Source organism: Ornithorhynchus anatinus, chromosome X5 (genome assembly GCF_004115215.2).
Source record: "Ornithorhynchus anatinus isolate Pmale09 chromosome X5, mOrnAna1.pri.v4, whole genome shotgun sequence".
NCBI classification, from domain to species: Eukaryota; Metazoa; Chordata; class Mammalia; order Monotremata; family Ornithorhynchidae; genus Ornithorhynchus; species Ornithorhynchus anatinus.
The window spans coordinates 6,562,286-6,577,642 of NC_041753.1; the positions used below are offsets into that span (position 1 = coordinate 6,562,286).

The window sequence follows — 15,357 nt, forward strand, 5'->3', positions numbered from 1 at the left end:
CCGGGTCCCAAGAAGGCAACCAGGACAGAGGGTGCCCGGGTCCCAGGAAGGCAGCCGGGACACAAGGTGTCTAGGTCCTGGGGAGACAACCCGGAGAAAGGGTGCCCAGGTCCTAGGATGGCAGCCTAAACAATAGGGTACCCGGGTCCCAGTGAGGCAGCTGGGACAGAGGATGCCTGGTCCCAGGAGGGGAAGGGAAGCTGGGCTGGGGAAGCTGGAGAGAAGTGCGGGGTTGGGGGAAGGGGGGGGGGGTCGGTGGGGGTCTCACCGTGCAGCGGGGGCAGAGCCACTCCCCGTTGGGGATGTCGGGCAGCGGCGGGTTGAGGCAGTGGATGTGGTAAGAGGAGATGCAGGCGTCGCAGCACAGCAGCTCCCCGCCGTCCTTGCACACGCGGCAGTACTCCATGTGGTCATCCTCCTCCTCCTTCTCCCCCTCCTCCTCAAGCTCCTCCTCATCCTCGTCCTCCTCCTCCTTGGCCTCCCACTGTACACCCTCCTTCTCCTGTGGACCCCAATGGCAAAGGGCAAGGGGAAGTCATCCCACTGCCCCCCCCCCACACCACCTCCCGCCCTGGACCCCTCCCAACTCAGCTGGACCCCTCAGGAGAGCGACCAGGAAGAGGGTGGTGAGGAGGAAGGGGGACCAGGGAAAAACCAGGAGGAGGAAGGGGGGATCGTGGGGGAGAAGGGGAACCAGGAAGAGGAGGAAGGGGGAAGGGGGGGGAGATGGGGAAAATGGGGGAAGAGGAAAGAGAATCAGGGAGAGGAGATCCCCTCTTCTCCCACCTCCTTCTGTGTCGCCCTAACATGCTCCCTTTGTTTCATCCCCACTCCCAGCCCCAGAGCAACTGCATATATATCTCTAATTTATTTAATTATGTTAATATCTGTCTCCCCCTCTAGTCTATCAGCTCTTTGTGGGCAGAAAATGTGTCTGTTTATTGTTGTACTCTCCCAAGCGCTTAGTACAGTGCTCTGCCCACAGTAAGCACTTAATAAATACTATTGAATGAATGAAAGAGAAGATGGGATGGGGAGGCCAAGGAAAGGGTGTGGGGAGAAAAGAGTAAGGACAGAGGAAGAAGAAGTAAAACCAGAAGGGGTGTGCAGGGGAAAGGGGGGTCTGGGAAAAGGAAAGGAGAGGAGGAGAGACCAGGGAGAGGGGGTGGGGGAGAAGGAGATCAAGGGGACCAAGGAGAGGGGAGCGGGGGAGGACCAGGATCCATGCAGGGGTGGGGGTGGAGTGAGGGCAGTGGCCCCTTTACTCACACAGTGAGGGCAGCTCCATTTGCCCTCGGGGGCACGGTCAAGCTCGGGGTCCAGGCAGACCAGATGGTAGGCGCGGGGGCAAGTGTCACACAGGATGATCTCACCGCCCTGCTGGCAGACCTCGCAGTAGTCCTGGTGATCCGTCTCGTAGCCATCCACCTCCTCCTCCCCAGCCGCTGCGTGAGACCAGAGAGGTCACCAAGGGCCGGAGGGTGGACTGGGTGGCCGAACCCCCCAACTCATCCCCCAGCCACCTGCCCGCCCCCCATCCCAACCCAGGCGCCCCTCACCCTTCTTCTTCTTCCTCCCTGGCCGCCCACGCTTGGCCTTCTTGGCGCGGCCGGGACCGTCAGGCCGACCGGAGGCGCTGTGCACGCTGCCGCTGTCCAGGTCTGATTCCTCCGCCTCAGGCTCGGGGGCCTCCTCCCCCTGGAAGCCAAACTGGCCCCGGACCCAGACCATCAGCCAGGCCTGGCCCAGCCCCCTTCCTTTGGACCCCGACTCCCCCAGCTGGGATCCCCGTCACCCTCCGGAGATGCTCTGGTGCTCTCCAGCCCCATGCCTCGGCCCCATCTAGCGATCACAAAATGTGACACTTGTTAAGTGCTCACTATGTACCAAGCACTGAACTAAGAAGGAATGCAGGCATCCGTGCCCCTACTCGCTCATCGGTCCTGGGTCCCCACTTCAGTCCCAGGCCCCTGAACTCCCAACACACTCAGAGTCCTCCCAAACCTGACCTCACTTCTTCATGAAACCCAGACGCCTGGACTCCCAGCCCCCCAGAGTTCTCTCCCCACATCTGACCTCACTCCTCCATGGGTCCCGGATGTCTGGACTCCCAGCCCCCTCCCAACTCTCCCTCAAAGCCATGCCTGGGAGCGGGGACCACACCCACCGAGGTGCCCTTCTTCCGCTTCCCACCCAGCAGTCCCAGTTTGATCTTGAGTGGCGCCATCTTCTTCCCCCGCAGCTTCTTCCGCCCATCGGGCACCCGTGGGCTCTTACTGCGTCTCTTGTGGCCGGGCCCTGAGAGACAAAGGGAGGGGGAGGCGTTGGGGACAGGGAGGGAGGAGGGATGCTCCCTAGGGGAGCAAAGAGCTGGCATGGGTGAGGAGGTGTCTCAGGCCCTGGGGAACCCTAGAGGGGCACAGCCTCTGGAGGTGCGAAGTGGGCGGACCAATCCGAAAGCCGAGTCACTCACCTTTGCCCTCTTTGGTTTTGGCTCTGCGGATGGGTGGGGGCTGGGCGTCAGGGGCGGGAGGGGGCGGGGGCGCCAGGGGCCCGGGGGAAGTCGCCGTCACCGCCGCGGAGGTCGTGACCGAAGAGACGGCGGCCGACACCTGTTCGGCCACTGCGGCCGCCGCGGCCGCTGCAGCCGCAGCCACGGCCGCAGCAGAGCCCTTGAAAGGGTTGTTGGCACTGAACTCCCGCCATTTGGCTCCCAGAATGGTCATCATCTTCGACATGGGGATCTTGGGGTTCTTCTTGGCGATCAGGGGCCTGGCAGGGTGGGGGTGAGGCACAGGTCAGAAGCTCAGAATCTGGGCTCTCCCTCGCTTGCCCTGTGCCCCTGAATCCAGCCACCAGGAGGCACTGTGGGGTCATCTTATTAATAATAATAATAATAATAATGTGGTATTTGTTAAGCGCTTACTCTGTGCAGAGCACTGTTCTAAGCGCTGGGGTAGATACAGGGTAATCAGGTGGTTCCACGTGAGGCTCACAGTCTTCATCCCCATTTTACAGATGAGGGAACTGAGGCACAGAGAAGTGAAGTGACTTGCCCACAGTCACACAGCTGCCAAGTGGCAGAGCCGGAATTCGAACCCATGACCTCTGACTCCCAAGCCCGGCCTCTTTCCACTGAGCCACACTGCCTCAGATATGGACATCCCCTCATCCCCTCCCACCGACACTTAATAATAATGTCAGTATTTGTTAAGCGCTTACTATGCGCAGAGCACTGTTCTAAGCACTGGGGTAGATATAGGGTAATCAGGTTGTCCCACGTGAGGCTCACAGTTAATCCCCATTTTACAGATGAGGTAACTGAGGCACAGTGAAGTGACTTGCCCACAGTCACAAAGCTGCCAAGTGGCAGAGTCGGAATTCAAACCCATGACCTCTGACTCCCAAACCCGGCCTCTTTCCACTGAGCCACACTACCTCAGAGATGGATGGACATCCCCTCATCCCCTCCCACCGACACTTATGAGACAAGCACTGTTCCAAGTGCTGGGGATGATCCAACTTAATCAGGTTGGACACAGTTCACATCCCAAGTGGGGCTCATGGCCTTAATCCCAATTTTACAGATGAGGGAACTGAGGTAAGGAGAAGTGAAGTGACTTGCCAGAGGTCACACCTCAGGCAAGGGGTGGATCTGGGATTAGAACCCAGGTCCTCTGTCTCCCAGGCCCAGGCTCTATCCACTACTGCTTCCTCAACTGTCCCAAGACTGGGCCTTCCCCCTGCAGTCAGCCCCTGAGCCGATTTAGGGTGTCTTGGGAGCTCCAGATGGAGATGGGGACTCTGGTGGGCCTGGCGGCGGGGCAGAGGGCAACTCTGTTGTGTCGGGGTAGCGGGAGACAGAGTTGGGGAAACCCAACTCAGGAAACATGGAAGCTGGAGCCTCCTTTGGGGGTACACAAGTTCACGGGATTCAGCTCGTGCTCTTCCGTTCCTTGGTGCTCCTTCTTAATCAATCATATTTATCAAGCGCTGATTGGACTAAGAACACTAGACTAAGCGCTTGGGAGAAGACAGTTTACTGTACCAGCCGTGGAGCTGATGGGAGTCACTGGGCCATGACCTGGGTGGTCTGGCGAACTTGACTCTAATAGAACATATCACACCCCAGGAGAGACGGGACGTTGTGGGCCCCCGCACTGTGGGCCTGCAGAGCCAAGGGGAGCCCTGGTTTCCCCAGCCCCTCGACTGGGGAGTGCCACTCTCATGGATGAACGGACAGATGGACAGGACCCAGTGTTAACTGGCGGCGGGGGTAAGGGCTCCGCGGCTGGCTTACCTCATGAATTGACTGAAGGCCTTGTAGTTGGTGAGTGTATGGTAATCTTCCTCTGAAAACACATGCTCCACATCTTCCAGCCCCCAGGTCAGCAACAATGTTGCCGATGACTTCTGCTCCACCTGGAGGGGGACGGGGAAGGTATCTGTCTGGGTGCCCCAGCCTCTCCCAAGGTCCCCGTCTACCCTGGCATCTCCCAAACCTCCTCCCTCCCATCACCTCTGTCCCCCAATTCCTTCAACTTGATTCCTGATTTGCTCGATTATCCTACCCATCCCGAAATGCACCCACTCTCGCTATCCTCCTGGTCCCTTTAACCTCCACCTCCCACAACAGGCCTTTCCCAGACACCCCAATCCTGCTGAACCAATCCCCATCTCTGGGAACTGAGGTATCAGAGACCCCCCCAGTCCTCTCAGTCCCCCAGCCAAAGGCCCCAGCGGGCCCGACTCAGCCAGATCAATCACTCCAGCATGTGCCCTCAGCAAGGGGCACAGCCACCGTCTCCTCAGACATAAGGTCAGACATAAACCCCCTTGGACGCCCCACCCCCACCTCTCCGGGTCTGCTCACCTTCTGGCCTCCATCCCCTTCCCCCTTTCTCCGCCGCTTGGTCTTCTTCTCCTTCTTCTCACGGTGTTTCCGCCGCCGCTTCCTTCCCGGCCCGGTGCCATACTCGCTGCCCCCGCTCTCTGACTTCTCCCGGTAGTCATCCCGCTCTGAGCCCAACTCCTCTTCGCTGTCCTGGGGTGGGGACAATGGGTCCTCATACCTGCATCCCCAAGTATCACCCTGGCTGGCCTCGGGGAGCTAGGGGGTTGGTAGGAAGCCACCCGGATCAACGAATGTGGGGGGGCAGGGGAGGCGCTTTCCGAGTTTGAACTGGGGAAACTGGACGGTATAGTGTAGCAGAGGGGGCCTCCTGCACTAAACTCTGCCCTGCCCTCCCACAAGGCCCTCCCCGACCCCAGCCCTGCACTCACAAGTTTCTTGCGCTTCCGGGGTTTCCCTGGCTTGTTTTCTTTCTGCTTCCTTGGCCCCCGTTTCCTCTTCTTTATGCCCAGAGCACCAGCGGTGAGCCTGATGTCCTCTTCATCTGCGGGGGAGGTGGGGAAGACAGAGGACGTCTATGGCTTGGGATCCAGGCCTCCCTGCCCCTCGTCTCCCCTCCTGGGCCTCCAGTTCCCCTCAGGGACCCGGGGATCTGGGCCCTCTGCCCTGGGTGAGGATGGAGGTGGCCTCGCGCCTGGAAGAAGCCACGTTGGAAAGGGTCAGCGAGGGAGCACCACCGGGAAATCCCGCCTCCCCTCCCGCTCGGGGAGCCGGCTTTGGGCCACGGGCTCCGGCTGGAGCGGGTCCCCGGGGTCCCTGCCAGGGGAGGCCGGCCTCCCTCCAGCCAGCTGGCGCCCTGCCCGGCCTGCGGGAGTGAGAGAGAGAGAGAGAGACAAGAAAGAGAGAGCGAGCACGAGAGCCGTGCCCAGCTGCCGGCCCGGCCTGACCCCAAGGCTGCGGGGGAGGGGAAGGAGGGAAAACACACTTGACAGCTCTGTGGGGCCTCTCGCTGACGTCAGGGGTGTGCATGTGGGTGTGCCGGGGGGGGGGGGACACGGGACCCCAGGGGCAGGACGTCTGAGTTCGTCTGGCGGGGGCTGGGGGGCGCACACCCTGGGTGGAGGGACAGGGAAGAGAGGGCACGGCAGGGCAGACCCAGACACCTGGTTTCCTGAAGTGAGTGGGAGATGGCGGGAAGGTGCAGATGAGGGCTGGAGGGCCAGGTGGCGGAGCAGGGGGAGGGGAGGGAGGTGAAGGGAGCTGGGGAAGCCCCTTGGCCTCCATTTCTGTTTCCCCAGTGGTTCCCTCCCTCTCCCCTCCCCCTGACCCTGCCGTGCCCCAGCACCTCCAACTGCCCTGGCCCCTGTGGGAGAAGAAGGGAAGCCCTCAGCTGGTCACTTTCACTTCCTGCCCACGGGACCCCAGCGTCTGGGCCCCTCGCTCCCCTTCACCACAGGAGAAACTCTTGTTTCCGTTGCGGGTGTCGGCTACACGTACCTGGCCCCTCCTCTCCAGCCAGAGCCATCAGGGTGGGAGTCCCCAGGACCCCAGATCTCCTTTCCACCCCCGGTTCCTCTCAGAGACCCCAGCGTCCGGCCCCCCCGCCCCCCCACGCCAGGCTCTGACCCCGCATGGCCCGTGACCCAGGGTCCTGGTAGCTGCTGGGCGCCTCTACAGGGAGAGGACGAGCTAGGAGGGGAGAGGCCCGTCGGCTGGGGCTGGGGAGGGGGTCTCGGGGGCAATGACCCTTCCTGACTGGCTGAGAGGCGGGACATCCACATCCGCGTTCACAGAGAGAGACCCAGAAATGCAACGGGGGACCCAGAGACACCCTCAGAGATGTCCGGGGCCGGTCTCAGGCCCAGGTGCTGACACAAAAGCACAAATATCCAGGGGGAAACATTTACAAACACACCCCCGACAAACACACACCCCCGACATTCTCACGCGCTCACCCATCCCACAACACATGCGGAAATACACACCAACACACGCCATCCACGCAAACGCACAGCCACACATACGCAATGATGGGGCTCCCAACGCCTGGCTCCCAGACACAAGGACGCACACATGGCTTGCGGATAAATGCAGACGTCCACATGACTGTCCGCTCACCCACACACATAGCCCCCGCTCCGCCCCCGGGGTCAGGCATACATAAAGACGTGTTTCCCGTCCAGGTCGAGATTCATCCAGGTCGAGATTCATCCGTTCACTCCTTCAGTCATATTTATTTAGCACTTACTGTGTGCAGAGCTGTACTGAGTGCTTGGGAAAGTGCAATACGGCAATAAAGATCCTCACCCAAGATACGCGCGCACACACGCAGAAGGGCTGTACCTGCCTTTGGCAGGGCCCGAGCCCCGGCTCGCTCCTTGGGTGCCCATGACGAAGGTTGCCCGCCCCAAAGCCTCATCCCCAGCCTCCTCCCTGCCTCCCCTCCTTGGGCCTGAGGCTGCCGTCTGGTCTGGTCCTCTGCAGGGTGGGCCAGACAGACACCCGAGGGCTCAGACGCGGCTGACGCCCAAGCTCGTGGGAGGCACAGCCAGCTCTGGGCTCCCCTTCCCGGCCTCCAGCACTGCCCCAACCAGCTGGACCTGTCCCACCCGCAGCGGAAGCACGAGCGAGAAAGGCGGCGGGAGAGGCCAACCGGGCCTTGAGGCACCCCCCCCATCCCATCCCCAAAAGCTCGGGGCCATGCTTTCTCCCCTCCCTCCCTGCACCCTGCTCCGAACAAAAGGGAAATTAGGAAGGAATGAAGAGGCCCCAAGGCCGTGGTTTCCCTCTCTAGGACCCAGGCCCCCCCTTAGCCACCACCACCACCCCCCCGTTCCTCTCAGGGACCCGGGGTCCTTGCTCCCCTTCGACGGGCTCTCCAACCTCTGGCTTTCTCTTCAAAACCCACCGCCGAGGCTATGGTGCTTTCCCTTCGGGGACCCAGGACCTCCCCCCTACAGGTACAGCCACCCCTCCGTCCTGCCCTCAGGACTCCGGGGTTCCCCACAGTTGCCCCCGGGGTCGGCAGCGCCCCCCAACTGGCTTCCAGAGGGGGGACCTCTGGCCGGGGCCGCCCGGCTGAGGAGGAGGAGGCCCCGCTGAGGGAGGCTGGGGCCGGGCCTCGCCGGCCGCTGCTCCCTGACCCCGGCCGCTTCCGGCGGCCGGTGGGCAGGGCGGTTGGCCGGGGGCCCGGGGGAAGCCGAGGGCAGGCGGGGGAAGGAGCGAGGAGAGAGACCGGCGGGCCGGGACCACACCACGGCCGCTCCACGGCGGCGGGGGAGGGTGTGAGGAGCTGGGGGTGCGGGGAGAGGACGGGATGCGCCCCCACTGAGGCTCCCCGCCCTTCCTCAGCACCGGAGCGGGAGGCGGCCATGAGCGCCGCCGGGGCCCAGTTTCGACTCCTCCACTCTGTTGGCCCGGGGCCCGGCCTCCTTCCCCTCATTTTGGGGGAGGGGAGCCGAGGGGAGGGGTCTGAGGCGGGGAGGGAGTTGGCCCGCGGGCGGGGGTGGAGGGAGGAGCCTTTGGCCCCGCCTCCCCCCCCGCCCTTTATAAGCTTGTCATCAATCACACACACATACAGACACACACACACACATATATTTTTTTTTCCCGAATTTCCCCCCCCTTCCCCCCCACCAAACCGCCAACCACCATAATAGGAACACGCACATGCGTGCTGGGAGGAGAGGGTGGGTTTGTATTTTTCTTCCTTTTGCTAAGAAACTACTAGAATTTTCCATGCGGCCCTCCCCCCCCCCCCCCGCCTCCCTCCCCAGAAATCACCATATATATTTCTATATTCTTTGCAACAGGAAGGAAAGGGGCCAAAGGGGGGGAAAAAAGGAAAAGAAAAGAAAGGGAGAGTTTTGAAGTCTTCCTCTTTCCCTAAGAGGCCCCCCGACCCCTCAATCCTTACAGATTTTGGGGGGGGGAGGGGGAGGGGATCTGGACGCGTCTTAATTCCCGAACAACGGATGTTGGGAGGGGGAGGGCCGAGAAGTTGGGCCAGAGACAAACGTGGTGGTTTGAATCATGAGTGAAAAAGCCATTTTTGAAAAAAGCCGACCATTTTTCCTTCCAGACAAGGAGTCCAGAGGGGCGATGCGAGTTGGGGGGTGGGGGTGGGGGGGAGGCTCTGTTCGAACTAGGCACCGCACCTAGGAACATGTGGTGCTAAAAATACATTTTCTGAAGAGCTTTTTTGCCACAGAAAGTCATCTGAGGAGGTGTATCTGGGTCATCTGGCTGGCCCAGATGGGGAAATAAAAATTGCGGGAGGCCGGTGGGGAGGTCATGGGGGTGAGGGAAGGGGGCAGTTGCAGATGAGTTGACTAACCGACCCCTCCAAAGAGAGGTAGAATGGGCTGTCTGGGAAGCAAAAGTACCACTTCCTCAGCCTTCTCTGCTCATTCTTGGCCAAACAAGTGCTGGGACCCTATCTAAAATGGGGAACAAAGGGGAATTTTGGGACTCTCGTCCCTGCCCCCTTACCACCACCCCCCCCCCCGCCGCCCCTCCCTGTCCCTGTTCTCTTTCGAGAAGAGGCTGTGAAAGTCAAAAGTCTTTAAGAAACCTCTTCTCGGGGGAGGGGTGGTTTCTCCAGAATGGAAATTTAAAAAATTCTGATGCTTTTTAAAGGATCGATTTTCACTCTCCGGGTCGGGGGAGGAGAGCATTTAGTCACAATCTCCACCTCCCCCTTCATCCGTATCTCACCCTTCCTCCTTCCTCTGTTTCCCTCTTTCTTCTCTCTGACATTCCTGAAGTTTCTCCCTTTTGTTCCTCCCCTCCACCCACCCACCCACCCGGGGGAAAGGAACGGCTTCTTCTAATTACACTGTGTCCTTGTTCGCTGGCAACAGAGAAATAAAATTTCCGTCGCCGCGTACCCTAATTCTCTATCACCTCTCCCCCCCCCCCCCATTACATTTAGACGGTCCGCTTTTGATCACACCAACCTACGCGGACGACGACGTTGGAAAAGCAGTTCTCGATAAGCGCACGGGGACGAATATCGGATGCTTTTAGGGCAGGGTCGGGGAGCGGAGTCAAAGGACCGGCGATCCGCCCTGGGAAGGACTGGGGGCAGAGCGGCCCGGAGGCAGGGGGATGGAGGAGATGACCCGTGGAATGGCTCTCCCTCATGCTTCATTTACACGGTGCCCCCCGGGGGAGGGTGTCACCTCCCCGGCTGGTGGTCGTGAACGACCACGGGGGGAGGGAAGGGGCTACTGGGGGGGGGGGGGGGAGAGAAGCCGATGGTGTGTCGTCGTCCCTTGTCGTCGTCCCCCACCGGTGCTGGGGGCGGTGAGAAGGGCAGGAGCGAGTGGCCGGCGAGAGCCGAGGCGGGACTTGACTCCGGGGCCGCGCGGGGGCCCCGAGGAGCGGGGTCACGCGGGGACATGGGGGTCAGCGTGTCACCGCCGGCCGCCCGGTGGGGTGTGAGGGCCACGGGGTCACCCACACGGGGAGCCTGGAAATGCGCCCTGTCGCCGCAGGGGGGCCGGGGGGGGGGGGGGGCCGTCTGCTCTCCCTTCGGGCCCGCGCCCCTCCCCCCTCTTCTGGGGCTCCCAAACCGGTGGCGCGCGGGGTGGGGAGGAAGTGTCTCGCGCCAGGGAGTGGTTTGTGTACAAAGCTCGGGCCGCCACCCTCCCTCCCCAAAACACATACAGCCCCCCACGTGCCTCCCCCGGCTGAAGGGGTCCGAGCGCTCCGGCTAAGGGAAGGGGGGGGGGCGAGGAAGGAACCCCCGAGCGGGGACGGGATGTCTCGGGGGGGGGGGGGGGGCAAATAAAAGAGAAAAAAAAAGGGCCCGCCCGCTCCTCTCGCACCCAACGGCTGGAACTCCCCGTCGCCCCCCCCGGCGGATGCTCTGCGGCCGCCGGGGTCCCTGCGGTCCCGCGCAAAGCCCCCGCGGCGGTCGGTCCCTCATCACGTCCCCCCGGCCGCCACCTCTCCCCACCTCCCGAGCGGAGGCTTCTCTCTTCCCTCCCTCCTTCCCCGGCGACAGAGGAGGAGAGAGGGAGAAAAAAAAAAAAAAAAAAAGAACCCACCCAGACCAACCCTTCCCCCTCCCAACGGCTGCGACCGAGTCGCCTCCGTCCGCGCGCGCGGCTGGCGCCCAGAGGGCCGAAGCCGGTGGGGCTGGCGGCGGCGGACGGCCGGGGAGGGAGGGGTGGGGGCGGCGGCGGCGGCGGGGGGGGGGGGGGGAGGGTCGGCCGGCGCTGCCCGGCCGCTGGGGGGCTGCTCCGGCCGCGCGCCCCCGGACTCGGCTCGTCTCCGTCGGCGCGGTGGGTGCCTCGCGCTCCCCCCCCCCCCGCTCTCGCGCCTCGTCCTCCCCTCCCCCCCCCGCCAACGCCGGCCTCGCGCGCCCAACGGTCTCCGAACGTTGGGAAGGCGGGAAGGGGAGGCCGGGGGGGGGGGGGGCGCGCGGCGGTCGTTTGTCTGAGGCGGCTTCTTTACCTGGCGGGGGCGGCGGCGGCGGCGGCGGCAGGGGCGGCGGGGGCGGAGGGGGCGGCGGGAAGAGGTGGCAGCCGGGGGGGCTGTGGCGGCCCCGGTCGTGCCCGTGCCGGGCTCCCTCCTCGTCGTCGTCCTCCTCGTCTTCGTCCTCCTCCTCCTCTTCGCCCTCTTCCTCCTCTTCTTCCTCCTCAGACACCACCATCTCCTCCTCCTCCTCTTCGTCCCTCAGAGGGGAAGCCATCCTGCGGCTCTGGCCCCCCCACCGCCCCCCCACCCACCGCCCGCCTCCCCCACCACCACCACCACCTCCTCCTCCTCCTCCTCCTCCTCGTCGTCCTCCTCCTTCTCGTCCTCCTCACCTCCTCCCCCAGCCCCCAAAAAACCCGGGCCACCCCCACCCCCCCACCTTCAACCCCTCCGTCGGAGGGGAGGGGGAGGGGGTGGGAAAAAAAACCCCAAAAAAATTTCCTGAGGAGAAAAATCGGGGGGGGGGGGGGGTGTGTCTATGGAGAAAGCTTCCCCTGGGCCCCCCCCCCAGCAGGAGGCAAGAGAGCGAAAACGGGGCCAAAAAACGATCCCTATACTCTATATATAAAAGTTTTCGACTTCTTCTCCTCTTTTCCCTCTTCTCCCCCCTCTTGTTGTTTTAAATATATTTAAATTCTGAGGGGGGCGCTGAGAAATATTTCCCAGAGCTGAGGCACTAAGATGGCCGCCCTGAAATTATTTTTAAAACCAACCCCCCCACACACAGCACCGCCACCCCCTCCATGAAGAAAGAGAGAGAGCGAGGGAGAGGGAAAAAAATCCCCTTTTAAAACAAAATGGCTGGCTTAATATTTCATTTTTCAACCCCCCCTCGCCAAAATTCCCCCCACAGCTCCCCCTCCCAGCTCAAAACCTTCTACCCAGAAATCCACAAATTCTCTTTTTTCATAGCTGATTAGTGCACAGATTAATAGAGAGATTTTCCTTGTGTGTGTATGTTGAAGTGGGGGGGGGGACACATGAAGGATTTCTGCATAAAACAAAAATGGCTGCTGTGAATTATCTCCCCCCCACACACACACTCCCCTCCCCAACCTATAAAAAATATTTCGGGGGGGGACATTAATCAGTACTCATGCTCAGTCTGACATCAGCATAAATTGTTAAAGGTTAACTAGTTAGATACTAGTCCAACTAGATTTTAAAATTTTTTTTTCCTACTAGTCTCTTCTCCACCCCCCCTCCTCAAAAGAAAAAGCAGTTTTTTTTTTTCTGAATACTTGAGAAGGGAGTGGTTTGATGTGAAGGGGTTTTTTTTCTTTTCTTTTTCTTTTCCTTCAGGCACTGAAAAGGAAAAAGACAAAATATATATCCACACACACCTCGTTGAAGTTGAAATTCATTTAACCGTTTGCATATTTCCCGAGCGTTCCTTTTTTTTTTGTTCCTTTTTTTTTTCTTTTCAATCACTGATAGATTTGGGAGAAACCTTTGGTGACTTTTAGTGAGAGATGAAAACGGAGGTGGGTCAGATGGGAAAAAAAAATTGAACCCCCCCCACCGAGATCCTCCCTCCAAAATCTCAGGTTTAAGATAAATTTTTATTTTATCTTTGCTGAGAAAAACTCTTCTGGGAAACTTGATTGTAAGGCTGGTCTGGTTTTTATCGATAAGGGGGGAAAATGGATTTGGATTCAGGGGAATCGTGAGGTGGGGGTGTGGATAAGAAGGATGGGGCACGCGGGGTCGACTGGAGAGGAGCAGAAATGCAGTCGTCATTGTAAAAAAATGTATTCCCTGTTTTAGGCCCACTTCTTACCCGACCCTTCCCAAAAAGTGACTGCCAAAGTGGGAGAAACTGAGGCACGGGGCGAGAGATAGGGTGACTCGAAACCAGGGAAAGTGGATCGGCGGCCTAAGTTCTAGCCATGGCTTCCCCCCACGCCTCTCGGCAGCCCTGCTGCCACCCCTCATTGCCCCCTAATTCGTTTTCCCTCCTCACAGCCGGGGAGCTGGGCTGGCATTTCCCTTCAGCCGGACTTTTGCCAAAGTGACCTGCGGCTTGGGGCGGGCGTTTGACCGCATCCTCACCCTCCGGGTCAAGAGGTCGGGCCGGGTGGGAGGTGAGGGAGGGATCTGGTTAGGATACTGCTCTCCTACCGGACATCAGATGGAGGGAGGGATGCGGGGGAAGGGGACCCGAAGAGGCTCCCTAGAGGATTGGACCACAAGGACAGCAGAGGGAGGCCAGGGACCCCAGTGAGGGACTGGGGGGGGGGGGGGGGCAATGTGGAGGGAAGTGCGTGTACAAAAGGTCCACGATCCCGCCGTCTGGGAGGAAACCCTCTCTAGCTGGTTTGGAAAAGCAACCACCCAGCCTGGGGGTAGAGTTTGGGAGGGTTTGGGATGGGGCTGGGATAAATGGGAGGAGAGGAGGGGACGGGACCAGAGCAGGGGTCGACAACCTTAAAAAAAACACCCTCACAGTTTTCAGCCAGACGTGCTGAGGGGGGTCCACAAAGGGGCCAGGGGCCAAGCTCAATTCCTCCCTCTCTCCCTCCTCACTCTCTCCCATTTATTTTTGTTCCCTTCTACCCATTGAATCCTCCTCCTCCTACACCTTTTTTCATTTCCTTTGCTACCCCCAGTCTTCCCGCTGCGTGTGTGTCTGTGTTGATCTTTCTGTCTCTCATCTTCCTATTTTTCTCCCTTTCTCTTGGGCTCGGCCACCCCTTCTCCTCCCCCGCTCCCCCCCCCCCCGACCCCCGCCTTCCCCCGGCCCATTTCCTCACTCTTTCTCTTCCCGGGTCTTACTTGGACCCCATCCTGTGGCCCTCAGCTTTCCCTTCTTCCTACATCCCACTTTTCTCTGACCTTAGTACCCTCCCCTCCACCCAAGGATGACTCTAATAACCCCTTCCCTCCTGGTTGGGGGATTTTTCTCTGTGAGTGACTTCCCTCACCTCCCACACACACAGATCACTGCCCCCTGCGGCCCCAACTTCTCCCTTTCTTGGTGTATTTTTCAGGGGGCAGAGGGCAGCTCAAAATTGAAAAGCACCTAGCCCGAGTTGGAAAAGGAAAGCCTGGAACCCAAGTGAACCAGAGTCCCAGGAGGGGCTCTGATGCAAACAAAAGGGTGGGTCAGGGGTGCCCCCCCCCCCAAATGCTCGGGGATTCAAGGGGTCAGCCACCCGAAAGGGCAGACTGGAGTTGCTCACAAGGGACGCCCAACCTGCCCGTTACTGCTGTCCTTCTCCCTCTGCCCAAACCAACATCCCCCCAGATCTAACCCCAGCCCGACAGTCTCTGGAACCGACAAAGGCTTAGGGAGAAAGCCCTGGGCGGAGGCTTTAAGATCACTGCTCGATGTCTCTGGGCCTAACGTCTTTCATATGCCCGCCGTCTGTTGTATTTCATGCATTCCTTCCTTCATTCAATCATATTTATTGAGTGCTTACTGTGTGCAGAGCACTGTACTAAGCGCTTGGAAAGTACAATTCAGCAATACAGCCGATCAAGACCACGGCCAGACGTCTTCTAAGTCGGCCACGGTATTCCAGGACCACCTGACGTCCATCAAACCCACCACTCGACTGATGCCTATCTTACCCGACCGCCGTGAGAGAAATAGAGACCCCGACCAAGCCCACACCGTTTTTGCCTCCCCCACCCTTCCTCTGCAAAACAGCCACAGAAAATTTGCAATAAACAAAAGTCAGAGCTTGGCTTCTTTCAAATCATATGCACGGTTCTGGGGTGAAAACCTGAAACTCTGGGAATGTGGGGACATGCCAATCCCGTGTCCACATTGCTGGTTTCAAAGTAGCAAGCCCTTCTCTGTGTTCCTCTCTACTATTATTCATTCATTCAGTTGTATTTATTGAGTGCTTACTGTGTGCTGAGCACTGTAGTAAGCACTTGGGAAAGTGCAATACAACAATAAAGTGACATTTCCTACCCACAATGAATTTAAGCCTAGGAGTGGGGAGACAGTCATCAATACAAATAAATAAAATAACAGAAACGTACATAAGTGCTGTGGGGCTGGGAAAGGG

General features: G+C 59.9%; 1 protein-coding gene across 2 annotated transcripts in view; it reads right to left on the reverse strand.

The window, feature by feature from the left end:
• CHD3 (chromodomain helicase DNA binding protein 3) overlaps positions 1 to 11,571 on the reverse strand; it is a 30,117-nt gene extending 18,546 nt beyond the window's left edge. Inside the window, exons 1-9 of one of the 2 annotated variants that reach the window (XM_029055674.2) lie at positions 11,315 to 11,571; positions 5,284 to 5,396; positions 4,874 to 5,044; positions 4,301 to 4,422; positions 2,474 to 2,772; positions 2,168 to 2,298; positions 1,560 to 1,710; positions 1,270 to 1,445; positions 269 to 502 (exon numbers count right to left, since the gene is read on the reverse strand). In XM_029055674.2, the coding sequence (XP_028911507.1) occupies positions 269 to 502; positions 1,270 to 1,445; positions 1,560 to 1,710; positions 2,168 to 2,298; positions 2,474 to 2,772; positions 4,301 to 4,422; positions 4,874 to 5,044; positions 5,284 to 5,396; positions 11,315 to 11,552 (1,635 nt within the window). In that variant the 5' untranslated portion in view covers positions 11,553 to 11,571. Of the gene's footprint in view, positions 1 to 268; positions 503 to 1,269; positions 1,446 to 1,559; positions 1,711 to 2,167; positions 2,299 to 2,473; positions 2,773 to 4,300; positions 4,423 to 4,873; positions 5,045 to 5,283; positions 5,397 to 7,195; positions 7,418 to 11,314 lie in introns of those variants that run through there. The other variant, XM_029055673.2, reaches the window with a different exon arrangement.
• Positions 11,572 to 15,357: the final 3,786 nt, after the last annotated feature.